Here is a 23682-nt window from a genome sequence, read left to right as displayed (position 1 = left end):
AAAAAACTATAAATTACCAGCATCACATTTTTATTTCTGTAAAATTATTCAAACCAACAACGGGGTTATACTTTCATTCTACATTTTTGCCCCTCGCTGCTTGTGTATCACGTATTTAGTGTTGCAGGTGTCAATTGTACTTCCTTTCACACAAGCTAGAGTGTTGAGAGCAATTTGCAGAACAACCTACTCACTACCTCATTCTGTCTGCATGATATTGAGTACTAATCAATCAGTTACCTGACTGACTGTCCTCATTCATTTAATTTTATATATATATATATATATATATATATATATATATATATATATATATATATATATATATATATATATATATATATATAGAGCAGTCTTTTTTACAAATTTGTACTTAAAAATCTATCTTATTATACTTATAAGTCAGGATTATTATAAGCCTGACCCATAAATTTACAATCATCTGACCTTGGTTATTCGCTGAAGATATTGTTTTAAATGTTGCCCATAATGACAAAACTTTTCTGCATTGCTTAACTCAGGCTGGAGCGGCATGTACATCACACTGAATTCATCCATCCGTGATGCAGTAGGCAGTGTCGCTCCACTGCTGAGCTCGTGCTATTATTACTGTCTTCATTTATTCACACATAAGATGACGTGTGTGTGTGTGTGTGTGTGTGTGTGTGTGTGTGTGTGTGTGTGTGTGTGTGTGTGTGTGTGTGTGTGTGTGTGTGTGTGTGTGTGTGTGTGTGTGTGTGTGTGTGTGTGTGTGTGTGTGTGTGTGTGTGTGTGTGTGTGTGTGTGTGTGTGTGTGTGTGTGTGTGTGTGTGTGTGTGTGTGTGTGTGTGTGTGTGTGTGTGTGTGTGTGTGTAGCCCTGGTCATCCCTGCTGCGGAACTGGAACAGCTTGGCCGTTACTCATCCAGGGTACATGGCCTTCCTCACCTACGATGAGGTCAAAGCTCGGTTGCAGAAGTTTATCCACAAGCCTGGCAGGTGAAACATAATGACGACACAGACACGCACACAAACTCCTGCTGTTTGAAAACAAAATGCGTTGCCATTTGGTACATCTTCAGTGTTGTAATCAAGACATAATTGCATATTTCTCAATATAGCACATATTAAGATTGACTCTGTTGTTGGTGACTATCACTTTAAAATAAATGTTCAATCATCTATTAACACAAGTTTCTGCAGTAAGTAACACAGTTTAATTTCCATTACTGGAGCTCAGCACACAATCATCCTGTTTTTGCTGATGCTTATGAGGTAGTTGAAGTCTGGTGGCTTTGCATGACTACAAGACCATCAAAGGTCATCTTCAGTCTTGGTGCCACATTCACATGCTACATATGCTGTAGCGTGTGTGGGGGAGATGTGCCCCGGGAGCCTTGGGCGGCGGGACACTGGTACCTTGCATCAATGGCTTGATTGTACATTGGTAGCTGATGTCACTGTTCAGGCCTGGCCTGCGTAGGGGCGCATTTACATCTGAGCAGTTACTGGAGTGCCAGTGCAGCATTTTTACACTGTAAGTTAGCGCTTGCTGTTGCAGGAGTTCAGCTTTACGGAGACAGCACTTGTTCCGCTGCTATGCCCAATATTGACGCAGTCACCAAGAGTGTTTTATTACTTAATAGTCACATCCTATCCATGTTTGATGATGAAATTAAGAAAGCTGAATTTACACCTTTTTGTTTCACCCTATTTGCTCGTATCTTCCACCTACCAGTCTCTTCAGCTCTTAATACTGTAGTTGTGATATAGAGCTCAGCTGGGTTATTTTTTGGGGTCAATGATGATAAGTGTTGAGTTTTTGGTTTTCTGATGGGTTCAGCCAGAGTACCTCATCTGTGGATGTTGTTCCTCCACATTTAAATAGATGCTATAATTTCCATCCTCCAAGACCATGTAATTAAATCCTCTCCAGCAAAGCTCATTGATGACTTTAAGTTTCCCAGATGTGCTACTCCTTTCCCAGTTTATTTTAATTTACTTTTAAATATGCATAATATAGATTTAGATGTAATGAATAACCAAAGTTTATGTACCGTACCAGTCAAAAGGCTGGACTTGATCAAAATAAACTAATAGCTGTGTCAAGAATTTTGTCTGTGAAAACTTTTATAGCATGCGTTTTTCTCTGTATTCAAATAGATTTTTATAATTAGCTTTCCTTTAATTTATTCACTTATTTTTCATAACTTTGCCTGTCCTTTTGGCAAGAGCATATGGCCTTCTCTATTCCAGGCTACACATTGATGTTTGACTTATTGAAAGTTGTGTCCACTTTGCAGTCTAATATTTGGTTACTTTTTTAAGTGTGGCCCTTTTGATACTCCTTCACTATGTCATATTTTCTCATCTCTTCTCAGTTATATCTTCCGACTGAGCTGTACACGACTGGGCCAGTGGGCTATCGGCTACGTTACGGCAGATGGAAATATTCTCCAAACCATTCCTCATAATAAACCCCTGTTCCAGGCCCTCATAGATGGTTTCAGGGAAGGATTGTGAGTCAGTCTGCATTTTTGCTCGGTTCACTTGTGTCGTTTTTCTTGTGGATTTTTATCTGAACTGCTGTGCTGCTGTTTCGTGTCTCTATTACTGGTTTGTGGTTTTTCATTTGATACTTTATACAGGCATAAGGCTTCTCCTTTTTTCCGCCTTCTCTTCCTGCAAAATTTGCATGTCTGAATTTGGTCACTCTTTTTTGCATCCTCCCTTTGAGTTTATCTTACGGCTTTAAGCCAGTCCAGATACATCATGTCGATTGTTCTCATTCAATTTTTATCACAGCCGTTGAAGGACAGTTTTTGATGTGAGCGCCATTCAACAGTTTAGCCATCTGGCGGGAAACTCATTGTTTCCTGCCAGCAATGATTCCTTTGAAAACTTGTTTGGTCTGTCGCAACATGTAATCAAATGCTGATTTCAAAATGTTGAGGCCTGGATCTAAAAAACATTTATCAAACAGTAATAACAGTGTCTGACCCATTTGTATAATTGTCACATACTGTGCACGCATTGACTCTGGCTGAAATAACGGACTGAACATGTGTTTTCATTTCCACAGACTAATAGATACATATGCAGCATAACCATGCTAACTAGTAATGATGGTAACATCAAATGCATACTGAAACGTCCAAGAAAACTCACAGGAGACTTTTGTGGGTACCTTCTAATTTTATATGCCTCTCCATCTTCAGCTATTTATTCCCTGATGGCCGAACCCAAAACCCAGACCTGACTGGATTGTGTGAGCCTTCACCTCAAGATCACATCAAAGTCACACAGGTCAGCGCACACTGCTCATCAGACAAGATCTCATACTCCAGATGGTTGCTGACGTTTATTTTGAATTATGTCATAAAGGTCCTTAGTTAGTTGTTTACGTGGACACGCAGCCCAGAAGACACACCCGATAGGAAAGAAGATTAACGTAGCCAACTAACATGTTTATATTCCAGTACGATTAATGCTTTGAAGTGGCGGTGTAAAAGAATTAGCAGGGTTATGAACAATTTGTGCTGATTCTGTAGGATCCTGTAGTACGTGTTTTAAGTGACTTGTGCTTCAGGAAATTTCAAGCTTTAATGTCTACTCATCATTTAACTCTTAAATGAGTGCTTTTCATTCAACAGTAGCATACTCCATTAGAAAAATGTGATGCACTTCCTTCTAGCACTGCTTTTGGTCAGTGCACAATTTAAAACGAAAATCATTTTCACGACTTACTTCTTTCTTTTTTAAAGGTAACAACATTCTTGGCAAAGAAAGTGCATATCTGAAATTTTGTATATGTTTTTAAATTTTTGCAAAGGTTGTTGAAGGACTCAGTTTGCTTGAGTACAGGACTGGACTAAAATATTCTCCCACATTTTAATGAACTCTCCAAGGCTCTTTATTTATTTATTTATTTTTGATCTCAGGTGGTATTGGCCCTCTGATGTTAATTTCTTGACTTTTTTTTTCTTCTCTCTCCCTTAGGAGCAATATGAGCTGTACTGTGAGATGGGCTCTACTTTCCAGCTTTGTAAGATCTGCGCTGAGAATGACAAGGATGTGAAGATTGAGCCGTGTGGACATCTCATGTGCACTTCCTGTCTCACTGCTTGGCAGGTACAAGAGTGTGTAGAAGCAAGGGGTTTTTGCTCGAGTTGGTTGAGCGTTATATAAGAAGTGGACTCTACTTATTAAAGTGCACAACCTTCCTGCAGCTCTCCCAGTCATTACACCTGTCCTGCTTGTGTTACAGGAATCGGAGGGTCAGGGAACTGGATGTCCCTTTTGTCGCTGTGAGATTAAAGGTACAGAGCCCATAGTTGTAGATCCTTTTGACCCCAAGGACAACAGCGGAGGCTCGTGTAGGAGTGCGCTGGGAGCCGAGGGTGCACCATCACCCAGTTACGATGATGACGACGACGACAGACTTGAAGACCCACACTTGATGATGAGCAAACTTGCTTGTTCAAAGGTGAGCTTATGGCAAGATCTCTAGTTTATTGAAACAGGTTATTTCAGGTTTCTCATTTTCCACTCATGGCATTGAGCGAGTTCCTCTGCTATTTGATAAAGCGTTTAACAACCTGAGTGCAAGCGTCTTAGGGTTCTACTGTCTTATCTTTAAGTGTGTGCTTCTTTTTTCTTTTTTTTTTTTTTCTTTCCCTCCTCTGACAGACCTGTCTCCGCACAGATAAAACAGTACCTGCCTTGCCCTTCTCACTTTATTTTTTTTTAAGCTTCAAACCCACATCTTGTATTTAAAGTGTTTCATCTTCCATCTTTCACGGTACCAAGGTAGCAGCTTTTTCATGCCTCTCGGTATTCAGTACCTGAGGTATTCTCCTATCTTACATCTTTTATATGCTTCTGAGAAACCCTGTACACATTAATGGGAGAATAGTTGAATACCTGAGATCACACACGCTTTGATGTGGTCCCTGGAACTTCTGCTTTGATTGCCTAACCAGCTTTTATAACTGTTTCTTTGTGTACTCGTGCGTGTCTCTTCTGTGCTTTGAGCAAAACGATTTTTTATTCCCCATGTGTTACCCCACAACATGAAGTAATTTAAACACAACTTAGTAGAACTTTAATTATAGAAATATTTGAGTTTGGATGATTTTGTGGACTAAAAAAAAAAAAATGTGTTTGTGTGTAATGAAAATAGTGATTTGGACCTTACCCGTTTGTTCAAGTGATAAGATGTGATAGCAGTTTGGTTCATTTTGTGTAACCGATCCAGGTGGAGCGTCCCCCATCGCCCATGTCCTCAGCTCCTCAGTCTTCTCTTCCCCCAGTGCCTCCCAGACTTGACCTGTTACCACACCGACCTCCAAACCCCCCTGGAGCCTCCAGCCCCGGGGTCACGAGTAAGGTAAATTAAACAGACACCCAATAGCTCATTAAGACAAAGGAGAACATTAAAAGGTGCTGGTGTTTGCCCCAGCATGTGTGTCATGGCCTTCGGGCCAAAAGGAAATATTCTCACACACGAAGGAGTAAAAAATGTTGTTTATGCTTGCGTAGGTGGATCTTGCACATTGCATAATTGAAGTTTGAACCAATACTGGTTGCTTCATTTCCCCCTCCATCTCAGACAAAACACTGACTGCTAAGCGGTTTCATTGCTGGAATTATATTTCGCATTCATAGACTCGAAGAGCATGAAACGTTTGAAAGTAATTTCAGGTGTAATCTAGTATACATGTTACTGTTTGACTCTTTATAAGAGTAAGAGATTAAAATATGTCACAATAGTAAATGTTTTTCATAATTTGTATACAGGTGTTAAGAAAGCATTTAATTCCCTGTTAAATGCAAATAAATATGTCTATAGAAGTACATTGAAATGTTTGCAGGTGACAAATGTTTTTCCTTGCAGTCGTTAGTTTTGTTGTTCTCAGGATGACTAATTTTTACACGGTAAAATCATTTTCTTTTTCACACCAATGAGCGTGCAGTCTGAAAGAGCTGCCTGCATCTGTGTTTTACGCCTCCAGGCAGCATCTCACCACAAAGACAAGCCTCTTCCCCTTCCCCCTGCACTCCGGGATCTCCCCCCTCCTCCCCCCCCAGACCGACCCCACGCAGCCGGGACGGCCCCCGAGGTCCGGCTTCAGAGACGGCCCTTACCCAGCACGCCGGGCGAGCCCCCTCGAGACAAGCTCCCTCCCACACCCCCCAACCGTCCTATGGCTGACTGGAACTCCAGGCCCGTTCCCAAGGCCCCGGCCTCGTCGTCTTCCTCGTCATCTTCTTCATCCACCCACTCCTCCGGCCTGGGAGGAGACATCCGAGCAGGTGTCCGGGAACTGTCCAACAGACACTCCCTCCCGCTGGCGCTGCCCTCTGCGCTGGACACCCACTCAGACGCTCAGAAGAACAACAGCTCCCTGAGTCTGGACCACCAGCTGGTAGGAACAACATGAGGAAACAGCGTAACTGACACAAGACTCTCCGGCTGCAGCTGAAAGCAAGAGTAGCTCTAAAAGTTGAACTTATTTTTTGTGGAAGGTTAAAAAAATAGAAAATAGAACATACAATTTGGTCTTATCTTTTCTGACATTTCATCTAATTCTAAAGTCAGGTGACCAATCACGTGCCTATTACACCGCATCCACGTGTTTTAAATACAACGTATTCTTCAGATTGTGCTCCGTTTAAAGTTTTTTCCATGGTTTGTCTTTTCATTTTGGTACAACAGGATTCCACACTAAATATTCTGTTAGGTTTTAGATGTTTTTACTATGGAAATAACCAAATTAAACATAAACTCACCCGCTGTTTTCCCCAGCTTTTCAGAGTGATACATCTGTCTTTGTGTTCAACTCCCGGAATGAAGCAGAAGATTCACATTTGCTGAAATTTAAAGGGTTTTTCTTTAACAAGGTTTGTAAAGTTTCTAAGGAGTCTGCATCTGCTTCCTTTCTAGACTTTCAGCACAATAGCTGGACAAGATTATGACAACCCCAAAGTGAAACCCTCTGCCTCAGCCAACGCCATTTATTCACTGGCAAACAGGTAAGTTGACCAGCTACTTCAATGCTTTATGCTCACTTGTAATCACAAAGCTGTACATCAGATATTTGAGAGATGAACTTCAAACATGGAACAATTAGGCTTTTGCTTTTGATATTGTGTAAATGTTCTTGAACTGTTGGTCTGTTCACAGACCGTCTCCAGTCTTGAGGCCAGTGACGGGAGAGGAGGCCCACGATAGTGAAGAGGACTCGGAGTACATGATCCCCTCTTCTCGCCCCGTCACAGCGCCGCCTGTCGGGGAGACCCCAGCAGTCCCTAGACCCCCACAGCCTCACCCCGTATCAGCTCTGCAGACACAGCCGCAGGCTTCCACAGTCAACTCGCGGTATTTCAAACTTCTACTGAATCCACCTCCAGCGCATCAAGCAAACAGTGTTACAGTGCATCGGTGTTTACTTATCACATCGTCTGTTGTTGTAGGATAACACTGGCTGATCTGGACAATGGACCCCAAATGTATGAAGCCATGTACAATGTCCAGGCAAGGTCCCAACAAGCCAGCGATTCAGGTAATATGAAGCGGTAACTGCAGTACAAGTTAGACTGAGCAGTTTAGGAAAAGCAGCAAAAAATTACTAAAATGACTTCTCACAAACTTCTCTGTACCCCAAGCTGCAGAGATCTTTTTATTTGCATTATGCCTCCATTGTTCAAACTGAACATTGACTTTTACTAAGTGTAGTTTTAACTTTGTTTTGCTATGAACAATGTTGGAACTGCTAACAGCTGGTCTTTTCCTTCCAGACTATTCAGATTTGCCTCCTCTGCCGATGACCAATGGGCCCAGAGACCACGCGGCCGAGGACAAGGAGGAAGAAGATAACAACTACGACTACCCAAAACCCCGGCTACCTTTGCCTCCTGCACGACGAACTCTCTCAGAAATGGGGGGCTCTTTGTCGTCGTCTTCATCCTCCTCATCGTGCTCATCCTCCACAGCTGCTCTCAGCCGCCTCTCTTTGGATTCGGACGCTGGGGCTGCAGCATGTAAGTTTACGAGCACTTGTTGATTAACGTGTTGTTTTTAATTAATTGAATCAGTGCTGAACAAATTCATTTATTTAAAAATTAACAAAACGATCTGGTCCTTAACATTGCTTAAAATTAGGTAAATAGAATCCCTGCACAAAAAAAAAATTGCAGAAGCTCTGTGTGGAAAAGGAAGTGCACCCCATGATGGAGTAGCTTGAGTATCTGTCCCAGCTTGTGCAATCAAATTGTACAAAACAAAATAAAAAGCAATAATATGGACAGATTTTCAGCAGTCTAACACTAAAACTGTAGAAACGGTTCATCCTTCCTTCAGGAGGGTGTGTAAACCCCCCTGCGTTAATTACCAAGACGTCAGACTGGACTGCAGGGTTGTGTAGAGGTTTGCAGTGTTGTTGGTCTTAGCAGTACACAAAATAGCAGATTTTATGGGGGATGATTGTAGAAGGTGAAACCTTATCAGAGTTATACACTTCAGTTAAAGACCTCTGCCTGGAAAAGCATCAGTTCGGCTGTGTAAAGCCTCCCTGAGGTTTGTTTAGCTGTTTTTTTTGATGATCTTTATTCTTTCTTTTTGTTTTTTCTTATTTGTGAATGCCGTCCTCGTCGCCGTAGCGAATTGACATTTACCACCAATGATTGTCGTGTCTGAGTGTTTCGCTTGAGCTCGATCTTTCTATCTGCGAACAAATTAAAGCACTCTCCTCTGAGCTGATGAGCTCTTGGGTTATAATTGAACTCTGTTAATGCTTTGCTGAATGTCAGCACAGTGAGAGAGTACAAAGGTTTCACCATATGTAATAAAATAAAGAGATGTGGCTTACTTCAGGCTTACTTCAGGCTTCATAAAGGTGATCAGCATCTTTTCATCAAAGCTGTTTCCAGTAAAATGAATAATCCTTTCGTGAATTTAATACTTTTTTTTGTGATCAAATGTTTTTTTTTTATTTTTCATGATTTTCTTATTAGCAACGATGGCATCCACAATGATGTTAAACAAACATTAATAGTATATTCTCACCCCCTTCCAAACCCACCCCTTGGACCTAAGCATTCGATGAAAACAATTGATAGTAAAGAAAAACAGAAAAAAGGATAATACAAAGATAATGGAACAAAGGACAAAAAAAACAAAGGCAAAACATAATAATATCAAAAACTGGACAAGGATAGCTGCAACAAAGTAGTCTATATCAATTTTAAATACATCTTTCAAGTTTGGCCTTAATTTTTTCTGCTGCCATATACCAAAATAAAATATTTTGTTTTTTTGCATTATGGATTCGGGCCGTAGATATTTCCAGATAGATAATGTCAAGAAAAGTCAGATACCAATGGGAGATGTTAAGCGTGTGTGGTGGTTTCCATCCAAAAAGATAATAGCAGTAATGCTATTATCTTTTTTGCTGCTGTTAGGCCAGCAAGCAAAATTAGTTTTTGACATAATGAAGCATTGATTGTTGATAAATTATTTAAAATAAGTGTTTGAGTGTTTATTGGAATATTCTGTACTGTTATTGAGGATAATGCAGTTGCAACCTGTTGTGAATTTAATACTTCTCATTTCTAATTTAAATCCAACTACCTCCTCCTGCTTGCTCAGCGTTTGAGCCACTGGAAGCGCCAGAGAGACCTCCAAAGCCTCTACCCAGACGGATCAACTCGGAGCGTCGGCCCAGCCCCGTCCCACCCGCCCCTGCTCCTCCCGGCACCGCGGCATCGGGAGGAGAATCCAACCCTCAGATCAGTAGTGAGATCGAGCACCTCATGAGTCAGGGATACTCTTACCAGGACATCCAGAAAGCACTGATGATTGCACAGAACAATGTAGAAATGGCCAAGAATATCCTCCGTGAGTTTGTGTCTGTTCACGCCACCACGCACATTCTAACATAGCACACCGCTGCAGCCCCTGCCTTGTGATTGCTCTCTCGCCCTAGCTTGGCCCAGCCCAGTTTGGTTTGGGCTGGCTGAGCCCAGCCCGAAGCCTTCTGCCTGCAGCACCACCTCCTGTGCTGTCTGACGCCCTCGGCCCCTGTGGATTTTTAACTCGCTGTTAACTCCAGCGAGCTTATAGCATCTCTGGGACTCTGCGCCCTGCACTCCATGCGCTTTCAACAGTGTCTGGCCTTTTTCTTTCTTTTTTTTTTTTCTCTGTGGTTTTGGTTTCAAGAAAATCTCCTCGGGACTGAGTGAACACGTGTGGGTCAGTGAAGGGATGCCACACAACCCAAGACTTTCATAGGAACCCTGGGAAGACGGATTCTTTCATGTTGAAGCCTCTTGCTGAAAATGTTACCAACACCTCACAAATAAAACAAAAAAAAAATTGTCTATGAGAATTTAATATATAATTGAATATATATTAAATGTGTGTAATATATACAGTACGTGCATATATGATATGTGAAACTGATTTAGGCTTTGAGGGTTGCTGTCGGTGAAAGCGATATGGGTTGACTGGAGTCACCAAAGGGAGTTCTGCCCCTTTCTGTTTGGACTGAAGAAGGAAGATGGAGGAAAAGACAGTTTTCTTTCTCACCAGGATGTATTGATCAGCAGCAGCCTGAAGAACATGCACCGGAGCTTTTTCACGAACCCAGTCTGATATGGCCTTTGATTAACAACATTGCTTTGGTACTTTTTTTTGTTAAGAAAAACTCACTTGTGTCATATTTTTCAACGTAGCATGACGATGGTTACAGGTCTGATTTGTTGCTGGCAGTCATTGTGTGCCACGTGTACGTGGGCATGCGTGTGTGTGTATGTGTGTGTTTGTGTATGTTTATGCCAGACCTCCTCCTAAATGAACCCCCCGCTTCTGCACAACATGAATGTGGAATTACAGTGGGTGTACTTGGACTTGTAGACGTACTACTGCTCAAGTGACGGCAGGGCCTCATTGTAGCTGTAGAGCCTGGCGGTGAGATTATTCGAGGTCGTGCTAATGTTGACGGCCCTGCAGTACAAGACAGGCTTGTGTAGCGTGATCCATGAAATGTTATTGTTTTTGTCTTTTTTTTGTCTAACTTACTGGCTGGTTCGGGTTTCTCTCTCCAGCTCAGTCCAATGTTACGAAATATTAAAAAAAAAGTCATTGATTTACTTTGGTAATATATTATTGTAATATGATCATAAATATTATTAATGAATTCAGAAGTGCTTCACTGCTGCTACTATTGTTAGTGCTAAACAAAAAAGCCTTAAGTGTACATTTGTGAATATTCTTTAACCGTCATCCTGTTTCCTTAAAGTGACAGTATCGTTTTGTCTTTCCAGTCCGTAATGTAGCATACTTGAAAATACAAGCAGCTTTGAGAGCCCACAACACTCTCAAACTGTCAACTCATCAGTGTTTTTTAACATTTAATTGTTAAGTCTATAGCAACGGTTTAAAAGCAGACAGAATGCTTTTGGTGTGGAAGCCATCCACGTTTGAACAGATTCATGCTTCTCTTTTCCCTCAGCTTTCCTTTCTGCTCTGGAGTCGTTGCTCTGAATAGCAGTGACTGCTGAGGCTATAAAAAAGTAGGCTATGGGGTTTTTTGCTGGCCCTGCCCCTAAACCTACATTAAAATCAGTGTTTGGGCCAACTCTAAGAACTAACTCAGGAATAATGTTCATCTAAACAAGTGGTGTTTAAACCTAGCTGTCAAAAACGAGAGATTTGTTGGCGTAGACGGCAGCTCACCTGTCAGCTGTCCACACGTCCAGGTGACAGGGAGCCTAAAGTATCCGCTTAATGAAGTCACAAACGTAGCCTATTACTTTTCAGTTGTCCCATTATAACTTGCACATTTTTCGTATTATTTCCAGTGTTGGTAGGAGTAGAAACAGCAGCTTCATTTACAGGTACTATGATTTAAAAACAAAAAAAAAGATAAATTCATGCAAGCAGCTTTTAGGTACATTAACTTGAACCCCTCCCAGCATATGAAGAATGTTGTTTAGTTTTTTTTCTTGGGAGGGTGTCAATCATGTTGACAGCTTTTCAGCCTCTGCTTGTGATGCATGTTGACTTGAAGCCATCTGCGACCCGGCCATCCTCTAGTGCTTCTTTTCTGTTCATAGTTGCCTTGAAAAAACGTCTTGAATGATGGGTGATAAAGGACGGGGAGGTCCGCAATCCTCAATACTGTACCAACATATATATATATATTATATATATTAATGTTTCAAAGAAAGCGTGTCGTCGTCGTGTATTATTTACATTTTACTTTTTGCACAGTATACCAATTTGTGCTTCGATACTGTCACTCTAAAGAAAAGTAAATTGTGTAAAGTTGATCATATGAAAAGGAGAGAAAAAAAGGCAGTTTTTATTTCATTTTGCATTCCTGTTCGTGTATTTTGTTCCAAAGGTTTTTTTGTTTTTTTTATGTCTACTTATGTGATTAATTCCATGAAATGTGCCATATGTTTGGAAATCTTCACCATGTTTTAGAAAAAGAGCTTGTTTTTGAAGAGCGTTCGTAGGTGTGGAGATTGTGCAGTAATGCTTGCATGAACCTGTCTTTGCCTCCTCGCCTGCCGCAGGTGCTCACCTGTGAGAGGCTGCAGAGTACTTGTGCTCACCTTTCCCAGGTGAGAGCTCGGCCTCAGATGCCCCTTGATAAATAAATCCCCCTCGTTTCAACATCCCCCCCAGCTGTTGGAGTATTTACATTTTTGGCCAGGAGAGGGAGCCGTCGTTCCACGTTGCCGCGTTGCTTGTCATCAGTGAAAGACTGATTCATTTTTTGATGGTTTTTAAAGCTCATATCTATTTGGAAGTATGCACATTGCTGTTAATAAAATGTTAAGCAGAAGCACCTCGTGTCTCTTGTCTAAATGTTTATTCACAAACGTGGACTTGATATGCAATATTTTATTTCCTTATTACATGCATTTTAACTAAAGTAAAACCTGACTATTTTGGCTATTAAACAGTTAAATAATGTAACCTGGATGATGTCCATGACAGAGAGACATGAAACGCGTGAGCCCAATGACAACACGGTTCATAAAACTGCAGAACATCTGATGGACATCAAGCAATCAGAACACCAGACATTCATTATTTAACTTCTATATTTGTTTCATACTCTGTAGAGGAGAGTCCATCCTCTTCCTTTATATGTTTAATAAAAGTCCAATGCCAAATCCAATTTGATGGCCTCAGATAAATCACATGGCCATATAAAACTATTATGTAACCTAATAGACCTGTCTAATGTTTACAGAAGAGCCTGATGCCTGCAGGAACAAGATGAGGGGAAAAGCTGCTTCAGAGTCTGTATGTGTGAAAGCAGCATCATTAGTTAAAGGCCACAAGATTTTCCGCAGGCCTCCCAAATACTAAAAACAACCTTATTTGGTGTTTAAATATTAGATGAAAATGTTTTTCTTTAATTATTGTTATTCTAATTCTGAATTTTCTAACCAGAATAAACCTTTGTTAAATATGTTGTGCATTTCCTTGTGAATAAATTGTAAAATTCTCACCTGCTCAGCTATCAAACCTTAATTCGGGCCCAACTTAACATTTCTTTCCTTTTTTTTTGTAATTTGTCTTCCCAGCTTCTAAATGGGTGCTGTTTTCTGGAGAAACTTACAAGGCGTGTTAATAAAATAAATCAACTGCAGGGAGAGTCTGATGATGGAAGATTGTTTGTTTGTTTTACTGTTAGGGGCGGTGGCAATCTGACAGCTTTTTTTTTGGATTCATTTCTGAATCCATCCATCCATCAGCGGTGCTTGCTTTATCCTCTGGAGGGTTGTGGGTCGTTGGAGACCCTCGGAGCAGACTGGCGGGAGCCAGGAAACACACTGCAGCTTTTACACGACACACGTCAAAAACATGGAGCTGTTACTGTTAAAGAAGTTTATTTCTCATTTAAACTTTATTTGGTATAGCTTTCAAAAACTACAAACAATAAATTTGTTGGTAAATTGGTTTGAATGTCTTCAATGACATTGTTCATAATATATCTTAAAATGCTTTAAAAGGTATTTCAAACATTTAAAATCTTGACAGTGGAGTTTTATTTGACAAAAAGAGAGTAGGAAGAAAACTGAAATGGTAGGATGGGTAGAATGGATTGTCTTCAAACTTGAGTTGCATGTGGAGTCACAGTCATTCCCCCTCCTCAGTAGTCAGTTACTATGGTTACCAACATGAGAACATAACACTTAAATGAGGAGTCTCTGAGTTTAAGGCATCAAGTCCGAGGGGGTTTTGTGTCTCTTGTAAATGGATTATTTCAAGTTTCTACCAACAAATAAACAGAAACGTGCATCTTTATCACAGAGGCAACATCAAGCAACAAGTCTGCACCACCTTCATCCTTCCTTTTTTAAAGGGATGAGAAAAACCACAGAGATATAGTTCGTTAACATAAAAACACATACTGCAACAACACAACTACATGAATAACCACAAAGAAATCAGTGCACTGAAAATGAAATAAAAACAAATAAAACTAACAGTACAAAATGTGTTTCTACATGGCTTTTAATATTGTAATATTTCCTAAGGCATCTTGTAACTTTGTGACTTGACCGCTTGCAGTGCTGAAGTCAAACTTGCATAAACTGAAGTTTGTGAAGCTAAACTGAAGGAAAGAAAAATGAAAGAAGCCTTGAGACGGTTCTGTGTCAAACCGGTTAGTCACCAGTCTGAAAGACACCGTTTCATACATTTAAACAGGCCTGGTTGGGTGAAAAGACGAGTGTTGGGTGGACAGGAGCGGGAAAAAACATGTGATCCATGTGTGTCCTGCGAGCTTGTATTTGCAGCAAACAGGCAAAGTTTTGGTGTCGGTGTGAAGCGGTTGGTACAAGCCCAAACTTTCAGTGTGCAGACCGAAAAAACATAAAGGAAACACAGACGTCTAGCTAAGCTCCCCCTTCTCTCGCTCTAACTTGAAGAGCGCCAGAACAGAAAAACACTGGTCTTTTTTTCTTTTCTTCAGTGTTATTTTAAATAATTATCTACACAGATTAATATGTACACAAACTGAGCTGCTTCAGGCTGCTCTTCAGTGATGTTTGCCTGATGTGTTCCTAGGTCATGTATTCAAAATAAAAAAAAACAGTCTTCGATCAGCTCTGTGCTCTAATCTTTGTTCGGCGGGCTATCAGCAGGGTATAAGTCAAAGGTTTGTCCTCGGCTCGAAGGCTGAAGGTTTGTCAGCAGAGTTGTGAAGTCATCAAAGATGGGAAACGGAGCTCTGGAGTCACTTGTCATTAGAGCTTGAGAGTTGTAATGGACTGTTAGCAGAAGGGTCTGCCAGGCGTCCTCATGACTGACAGACTGGCTGAGGGTTTCCATGCGTCGACCTTTGAGTAAGGAACAGTGGTGGAGACTTGAAGGCATCTCGGGGTCCGAGCCTGAGAGGGAAGAACAGGAGCAGCTGTCGGCGCGTCTGTGGTCGCTTCCTCTGACACCTCTTACTGCAGATGGAGAACACCCACGTTAGCGTTGACACGAGACAAACAGGTGGCTGGTTGGACAGTTCTGATCATTATGACTGCAGATAAATACCTGGTCGCCAGGCGATTGTTTTTCTCCATTGACACCGAGGAGAATTGCTTCTTCTGTTTTGTCACTCTTCATCTCAACCACGACGTTATCTTTGCCAGACTTCCCTTTGTTGCTTTTGTAGGACAAGAACAAGCAAACACGATGCTTTTATTCAGTGACCTGGACACTCAACTTAATGCAAATAACCCAACGAACTTAAGAGGGAGGAGTGCCGCTCAAAGTGTCCCCTTTCTTTCTCTTGATGTTCTAGCTAAATGCCACGAAGGCAAACCTCTCTCATCACCATGTAGGCGTGCACCTAAGCCTGCTGCTGCTTCTGCATTATTTTAATTATCGTATTTTCTGGACTATAAGCCGCACCCGCTCTATTTTTTTTAAATAATAAAAAAATGATATACAAGCTGCACCTGCATACAAGCCGCATCCGCTCTATTTAAAAAAAAGATATGCAAGCCACAGATATGTATGTTGTTAGATTAGACATTTACTACATGTACAGAAGGATTTTGAGCTGTAAATGATGTACATGTTTGTACCTAAATAGATCCTTTCCTAACTGTGTTCTTTAACACAGCAGCAACTTTTGCTGATTAAAACGGGACAGAACCAAGAGAAAATAACCGGTATTTATTTATCTGTTTGAAATCTGCTTCTACCTACTTCTATCTGCTAAAGAAGTAGTAGTGTATTCTTCTTTGCATTTATTTTGTCTTAGTTTTGATTCTAATTCCGGTTACAGCGCCACGAGCAGTGGAAGAAAAATCCACAGAATAGAACAGAATAGAAATAGAATAGAAAAACCTTTGTATAAGCTGCATGGTTCAAAACCTATGAAAAAAGTAGCGGCTTATAGTCCAGAAAATACGGTACAAGAAATAATAATCCTGGGTAACCCATCATTCCTCAGTCCAGGTGGTACAGAGCCTCTTCTCTGCATGTTTTAATGTTTCCCTGTTCCAACACACCGAGTCACAAACAGATCACCGTCAGCTTGCCATCAAGGTCTGCACAAGCCTGCTAATGACCCATTAACTGTCACTTCTCTTTTACATTACTGGGTTTCTCTAAGCTACTGTGAAAGCTGTTGGTCATAAACACGTGGGTCAAAATAGCTCAGATCAGATTTGACACTGATAAGGAGCTCAGAAAATTGGAGAACATGGTGCTTCCTTCGGTTTCGTTGTAGTTTAATAATTAATATGTATATATATGTATATATATATATATATATATATATATATATATATATATATAAATATAATAGTATAATATTGGATTTTCTTTCTTTGCGTGACTGTACTTACAAGTCTTGTTTGCCAGATCGGCCACAGATCTTGCCCTTTTTGTAGAGGAAATAGAGCACGCTGCCCAAGATTGCCAGAAGCAGGATGCAGATAATGATGACTGCAATGATTACACCATTGCTCTCTGGTGGAGGAGAAGAAGCACAAAGACAAACACAGGGTCACTTGCGGCAACTGGCTTTTGAGTGGGATGACAGCGGGAGGGCAGAAGAATCCAGTGCAGATAGACAGCCGTTTCTAAACAGTGTGGGGTGCTAGCGTCATTCAGGCAACCCAAACCCGCCAACTTAAAGAAAGAAAAGTGCAAAGTGAAGGAGTGAAGGAGAGGAGCTCTTATACACCTATCAGCATAACAGCATGCACAGGAGGAGGTGAAGAGGCCGAACAATTCAATGATGTTGGCTAAAACAGGAAAGAGGTGCAGCTGCTGAACGGACGCGAGAAGTGGAGGGAAGCTTGTTGCCTTTGAGAAGGAACCTGCAGCAGCCTAACATACAGACCTTTCTTGCTCGCTGGTTGGCTTGTTGGTTTAGATGCTTCTGTTTGGACTGGGAGGAATGAAATGAGCACAGTTTCAGTGGGTGGCCGTTATGTTTTAAATAACTAACATCAGTACGCTTCAATACACACAGACGCTTTAGACAATCAGCACAAGCCCCCAAGAAATGTTTAATTTACTCTCATCTGTGATTTCAGGCTAAACATCTAGTCCGATAGGCACACCGCGGTCGGTGGCACGGCAGCCTTTTCCCAGAGCAGGCCTGCTTAATCTCATTTCACAAAAGAGAAACATAAATCCAGGAAAGTCTCCTCTGAGGGGCTGGAAATTTCCTGGCATGACGTACGTAGAGAAAGGAGAGGCAGAGACAGAAGAACACACGGATCCTGTAATGGGAGTCAGGAGACTCACCCTGAGTGCATTTTAAAGTGTGTGTGTGTGTGTTTGTGTGTTTATTGTCAGCGAGCATAATGGGAACAGAAAAAAAGCTGGCACATTATAACACTTTCACTGAACCGTGTAAATATTTTCAAGTTTTTATTCTTGCTTCATTATAATTTTCTCATATTTAAAGAACAACTCTAATATTTACTAATGTAATGAACGACTGCATCGGTGGCCTGCTCAGTAAACACCTTGCAGCAATGATATCGTGGCACTGGGAGCTGTTTTTAATTAAACAGTAAATGCCTCGTAGGAACTACAGTTTTTAATCATCACTGCTGTAATGACCCATCACTTGCGTCACCATGGTTACCGCTGCTTGTGGGCGCCTTCTCGTTCATGAACTCTGAGTCACAACAGTTCCAAATGAAGGCGAGTGTGAAAACCAGCAATAACCTTTCCAGACAAATGAACTTGCTCTCGCTCGGTCTACTCATTTCCATGAGTTTCCGTCGTGCTTCTTGAAGCCAGTTTGAATCTGAGCTGTGCGTAGCAGGCAGCACAGAGAGGCTGGTCTTACCTGTGGCATTGGAAATGCTAGTGGTGGTTGTGGTTGTGGTGGTAGTAGTAGTAGTAGTGGTTGTTGCTGATGTGGTGGTGTGTATCGCTGGAAACGGGTAGAGGAACACAAAACGGAGGACAGTCCACGTTACCACACCAGGGGGAAGACGGGGTTCACATTAACAGTCACACAGAGTCTCGTTCATCACAACAACACAGTGACATCTCCACAATCACAGGCAACATGTTGAAAAACATCACAGAGTTCAAGCAAAACACACAGAGACAGGTATGGGGGAGGAGGACATATACCATAGAGACATTTAAACGGAGAGTAGCTGCAGGAAAGCAACAGGAACTCACTGCTTATGGCTTTGATGTTGAATATCTTGGCGCTCTTGCCGTGGTCGTTGGCGGCGTTGCAGTGTAGTGTCATATCAGAGGAGACTTTGACACTGATCGTGCTCTGAGCGCCCTGCTGAGTCTGTTCAGACTGCCCGACAAGATCCTGTCACAACAAACACCGGTTAGGATGCGTCTCTAACAAATACACATAAAAATCAGATCTGAAGAGCTCAGTTCAGTCTAATCACATCCATTCAGCGATGAGGAAACGCGGTGAACCGACTCCATCAGGCACATGAGGGACTTACATAAAAATGACATAATTACATCAAAATGATGTAATTAATGTATTTATTGTTTATTTGACATAAATCTGACCAACTAAAAATACCTCCAACAGTTGTTTGAGACATTTTGAGAGTCAGCAGCTGAAAACCCTGAATGGTCAAAGTCATTCACAGTGCTGCATCTGGGCCTTTTTGGGATGTTTTGTTTGTTTGTTTCATGCAGAGCAATAAGTCAGATATTTTCAAGTATGCATCTTCCAATATGGTTGTTTCATGAATGAGAAGCTTCATCAGTTAAAAAAACAAACAAAAAAACTTAAAAGCTGAAACATATCAATATATATATATATATATATATATATATATATATATATATATATATATATATATATACACACACCGGTATATATTTTTTTTTTTATCCCTGATTTTTTCCCATTTTCATCACCCAGTGCTCCTACCTAAGTAACAGTCCTGGGCATTGCCATCCTCCACCAACCACGGGAGGCTCTGCACTGAGCTCAGGTCTCCTCCTTAACCTGAGGAGTGAGCAGGCCGCATCTTTTCACCAGACAGAGTGGGTTTCTCCGGCCGGACGTAGCACGTGGAAGGATCAGGTTATTCCGGCCGGATCCTCCCCACCCCATCTGGCGCCCCGGCTGGCCAGAGGGGGCATGTATAGCCCAGGTGATTGGCTGCAATCTTCCATCTCTCCAGGACCTGCACGCCTCCAGGACCCTGAAGCGTGCAGGAAAGATTGCAGCAGATCCCTCCCACCCCGGACACAAACTGTTCCAGACTCTTCCCTCTGGCAGGAGGCTGCGGTCCATCAGGACCAAAACCTCACGCCACAAAAACAGTTTTTTCCCGTCTGCAGCTGTCCTCATCAACAAGGCCCCGGTCCCCCCCCCCCCCCCCGACTACCACGGACTGCCCCCCCATCCCACTCTACGTTACATTAACGTAATAATTCCAATCCTGTAACTTTTGCACAGACTCATATCCGGCACTTTACAAACCTCATTGTACATTTCTGTCTATACTTTTTACCTATCCTAAGTTCCTAAGTCACTTTTGTACAGACTCACCCGGCACTTTAAAACCTCATTTTGTACATTTCTGGTCTACATTTTATTTTACTGTTTATACTTTTTATTGTTTATACATTTCATTTTATTTTATCTCTTATATATTTGTTTTTATATTTGTATTGTGTTGCACCAATCCCCAAAACAAATTCCTTGTGTGAAAACTTGGCAATAAACCCTTTTCTGATTTCTGATTTCTGACTGCTGCATGTTTTTGTGAGAGTAGCTCACATTGCTACCCAAGGGAACTGGGGAGAACATGCAAACTCCACACAGAAAGGCCCTTTCACCAACCCCACCCAGGGTGTGGGCACTGAAGTCATGGGGGAACTTACTGGTACTTTTAACCACAGGTTTTTACCTTTTTGCTTATTCAATTCAATTCAAAAATACTTTTCCCAAAGCGAAATTAATCCATTAATTATCCAGGTGGTGACTGTATATGCCTAGATTTAATTATCCAAAGGATGATATTCCAGTCAGAAATATATAAAATAAAGGAAACATTCACTCAACTTACAAAGCAGAAGATCAGTTTTGCCTATTTTTCTTTCTTTTTACAACCTTAACACACACGACCATCCAAATGAGACCATATATTAGCTCCTGGGAAGGGAATGGCGCTCCCGTTTTTCCGTGTACCTTTATCAAAGCATTACATTAACTTTCATTATCGATATGACGAACCCTAAACATTAAGGCACTAATGAAGTTTTTTTTGTTTGTTTTTGTGTTTTAATGTATTTTCAGCTCTGAGGCTCCCCCTATAGGAATGGAGGTTAAATTGCTTTCATGACACTGTCTCAATATCTACTGTATTACTTGTTTGCTCTCTTCCTCGGTCACTCTGTCATGTTTTTCTTCCACCGTCCTCCCTCTCCGCTGCCTCTCCCAACGATGTCCACTTAGTTTCATCTTAGCTGATGTGTGACGCCCTGCCATAAAGTTATATGCAGGTGCAGAAAGAGACGCCCAACGCTACTTTGGGCGGTTTTCAGGAGAATACGAGCTACTCAACACTCTCTTAGAGTAGTCAAATATTTGTTCAAATGAAACTTGAATTTCAACATAACAAGCTCTTGTGCTGCTTTGATATTACTTCTCATCTTAACACTAATCATAACCCAGAAATTACATTGTGCCTCATTAGTTCCCAGCAGGGTCGGTGATTCCCAAAGAAGGTCCTAAGGAGTGAGAATTGATCCAAAAAGCAGATAAATGAAACAACAAAGCTGGCGTGCTGCAGTTGGAGCTAAGAAGAGCGAGAGAGCCCATCCTGTGGTACCTTTCTGTCAGGGGAACTCCAGGTGATGCTGGGAACAGGATAGCCTCTGAAGCTGCACTTCAGCTCCACGGTCTTCCCCGTCTCCACCTCCATCTCTGCCTCTGCCATGTCCCCCTCCATGATCACTGGAGAGCCTTTGGAGAGAGAAGCAGGAAATAAGAACACATGTTTTTAAACCAATATCAACTTAATCCCAAAAATGTGAAAACTATGATAAAACATGGAGGAAAGTCATGGAAGTGTCTGAAGTCAGACTCACCCTTGACATGCACATGCAGCGTGCTGTTGGTTTGCATGCCCTGGATCTCAGGAACGCTCACTACGCACACGTACTGCCCTGCCATGTCATATGTCATTTTCTTCAGGTTCAGAGTGTGGCCTCTGGAAACCTCCTTTCCATTCTGCACAACAGGGCGTTAGATAGAGATGACAGACATCAGCTTTCTGCTAGTTTCAACCTGATCAGACTACCGCTATTAACAATCAAACAATGTATTGGATAGATGCATGATTGATGTCTGTGTCTCTCACTACCAATAAAAACATGTGAGTCTATTCTGAAATGATCTTCATCGATCAGATTGATGGAAGATGAGGTTTTTGCGTTGTTTGAATGTGTGTAACCTTCAGCCAGGTCGTGTGGGTCCGGAGAGACGAGAGGGCATTGCAGACGGCCCTCAGGTCCTCCCCTTGGGAATGAGTCATAGTTTTTGTAGGAGTGATGACAGCTTCATCGAGAACTACACAAACAGACACAGGAGCAAACGATCAGTACAAAACTGCTTGAGGCTGGTTGTTTTCACTTGCATCACAAATAGTATAAGAGAGAAGTCCTTACAGTGGACGGACACGTTAGTATAGCTAGTGATCTCTTCGAAGTTGTCTGTATCCATAGACGAGCATTCGTAAGTTCCGCTGTTTTGACGGGTGACATCCTTCAGGACTAATGTGGACACATCGCTGGATTCGTCGTCCTACAAAAAGTAATTTCAGCACAAAAAGCTCTCAAATTTACCATGAATAAGACACTGTGAACGTGCCCAGCTGAGGTCCACAGTGGGCTGCCGATACCTCAGGAATCACGCATGTATTGTTTACTTACTTTAAGATTTCTAATTGATAATACAGATGGCATATTCCCGTTGGCAGTGCAGTGAATCTTGATTGAATCCCCCTCCTTAATTTTGTCCGTTGGGGATTCGACCCAAATATCTACTGCAGTGGAAGGGTCTGAAACAGAAACAGAAACAGAAAAGTAAGAGCAATACACTAAATAAAAAAATAATCTTAAAGCTGCTTGTAGCCTTATTGACCCTTTTCTCAATTACTTGCTCAAAAAAACTGATAAGAGAGGGAGATGCTTGACTCCAGTTGCCAATCATAGTCCTGGGTGAACAATCAATTCTGCTAGTAGTGCAAAATCTTGGTTCTTCTTTTAAAAAGAAATCCTCTTAATTTTGTGAAGTAACTGATGCTATAGGACCTAATCGCTCTAGGAGCCACTATTATTTAATATCATCAAGCCTGAAACCTACTCAAAGCTGCCACTAAGAAGCAATCCAAACCACTGTGGATCAGTCAGTGTCACAAGAACACAGTATGAAACGTGGGATCACAATCTTAATCCAATGGGAAACTCACAGAACACGGTGATGTTAATACGTCTGGTTTCAGTCATCATGGTGTCTTTAGGAACAAAGTAAGTGACCTCGCAGTAGAACTGAGCATCTTTGTCTTCCTTCTTCACCTCCATCCTCAGCTCATTCGTGACTGAATACAGACCACTCGACTCCGTAGTGATCTGAGAGTTGAACTCCACCACTGGAAGACACAGAAACAATTGCAAACACATGCAATGAGGGACAAAAAGGCATTACGATGTTCATTCATACAATCACAACTTCACTTTTGGGGGGGGGGGGGGGGGGGGGGGGGGGGGTATACTTGAAACGGTTGAAAGAGCATTGCTGCAGCACCCTTTCTCTCTGAAGTAAGAACTTTAAACGCTGTTTCTTAAAAACCTGTCACTTTAGTTCTTATACTTCTCAGTAATCCGAGTATAAATTCCCTTCAAGAATAAGCCGTAGTGTCAGCCTGCCCTACCATCAGGATCATGGCGTAGAGGCGTGCTGTCTCTGTACCAGGTGATGTTGGGTCTGGGGTATCCATTTCTCACTTCACATGAGCCAATCTGGGTAAAAGGAGGAGGAGAGGAGAGTCAAACAATGCAGCTGTGTCTGAAACTTGTTTCAGAATCTGAAATGCTTCGTCTTTGCGGTTCACGGCTTGATCACCTTTGAAAATTCGTGCACTGAGATACCTGTGTGCACACCCTCAATGGTGGGATGGTTCGGTGCAGCTGTAGGGGACAGAAAATGTG

At 41.7% G+C, this 23682-nt stretch overlaps 2 protein-coding genes across 4 annotated transcripts in view; one reads left to right on the top strand and one right to left on the bottom strand.

The window, feature by feature from the left end:
* cbl (Cbl proto-oncogene, E3 ubiquitin protein ligase) overlaps nt 1-12832 on the top strand; it is a 37690-nt gene extending 24858 nt beyond the window's left edge. The window contains exons 5-16 of the mRNA XM_061719341.1: nt 856-977; nt 2360-2497; nt 3197-3284; nt 3978-4109; nt 4246-4464; nt 5236-5367; nt 5993-6406; nt 6925-7013; nt 7165-7359; nt 7455-7543; nt 7779-8021; nt 9628-12832. Of these exons, the coding sequence (XP_061575325.1) occupies nt 856-977; nt 2360-2497; nt 3197-3284; nt 3978-4109; nt 4246-4464; nt 5236-5367; nt 5993-6406; nt 6925-7013; nt 7165-7359; nt 7455-7543; nt 7779-8021; nt 9628-9920 (2154 nt within the window). The 3' untranslated portion in view covers nt 9921-12832. The remainder of the gene's footprint in view (nt 1-855; nt 978-2359; nt 2498-3196; nt 3285-3977; nt 4110-4245; nt 4465-5235; nt 5368-5992; nt 6407-6924; nt 7014-7164; nt 7360-7454; nt 7544-7778; nt 8022-9627) is intronic.
* A 1055-nt stretch (nt 12833-13887) lies between these two features.
* mcamb (melanoma cell adhesion molecule b) overlaps nt 13888-23682 on the bottom strand; it is a 44068-nt gene continuing 34273 nt past the window's right edge. Inside the window, exons 4-17 of one of the 3 annotated variants that reach the window (XM_061719337.1) lie at nt 23597-23661; nt 23406-23493; nt 22944-23123; nt 22405-22532; nt 22141-22276; nt 21927-22042; nt 21562-21703; nt 21303-21436; nt 18661-18805; nt 18317-18403; nt 17354-17401; nt 16854-16977; nt 15550-15661; nt 13888-15458 (exon numbers count right to left, since the gene is read on the bottom strand). In XM_061719337.1, coding sequence (XP_061575321.1) covers nt 15456-15458; nt 15550-15661; nt 16854-16977; nt 17354-17401; nt 18317-18403; nt 18661-18805; nt 21303-21436; nt 21562-21703; nt 21927-22042; nt 22141-22276; nt 22405-22532; nt 22944-23123; nt 23406-23493; nt 23597-23661 — 1508 coding nt within the window. In that variant the 3' untranslated portion in view covers nt 13888-15455. The remainder of the gene's footprint in view (nt 15459-15549; nt 15662-16853; nt 16978-17353; nt 17402-18316; nt 18404-18660; nt 18806-21302; nt 21437-21561; nt 21704-21926; nt 22043-22140; nt 22277-22404; nt 22533-22943; nt 23124-23405; nt 23494-23596; nt 23662-23682) is intronic. The other 2 variants (XM_061719338.1, XM_061719340.1) reach the window with 2 other exon arrangements.

This window comes from Cololabis saira, chromosome 4 (genome assembly GCF_033807715.1).
Source record: "Cololabis saira isolate AMF1-May2022 chromosome 4, fColSai1.1, whole genome shotgun sequence".
NCBI lineage: Eukaryota > Metazoa > Chordata > Actinopteri > Beloniformes > Belonidae > Cololabis > Cololabis saira.
This window is presented reverse-complemented; position numbering and strand designations above follow the sequence as displayed.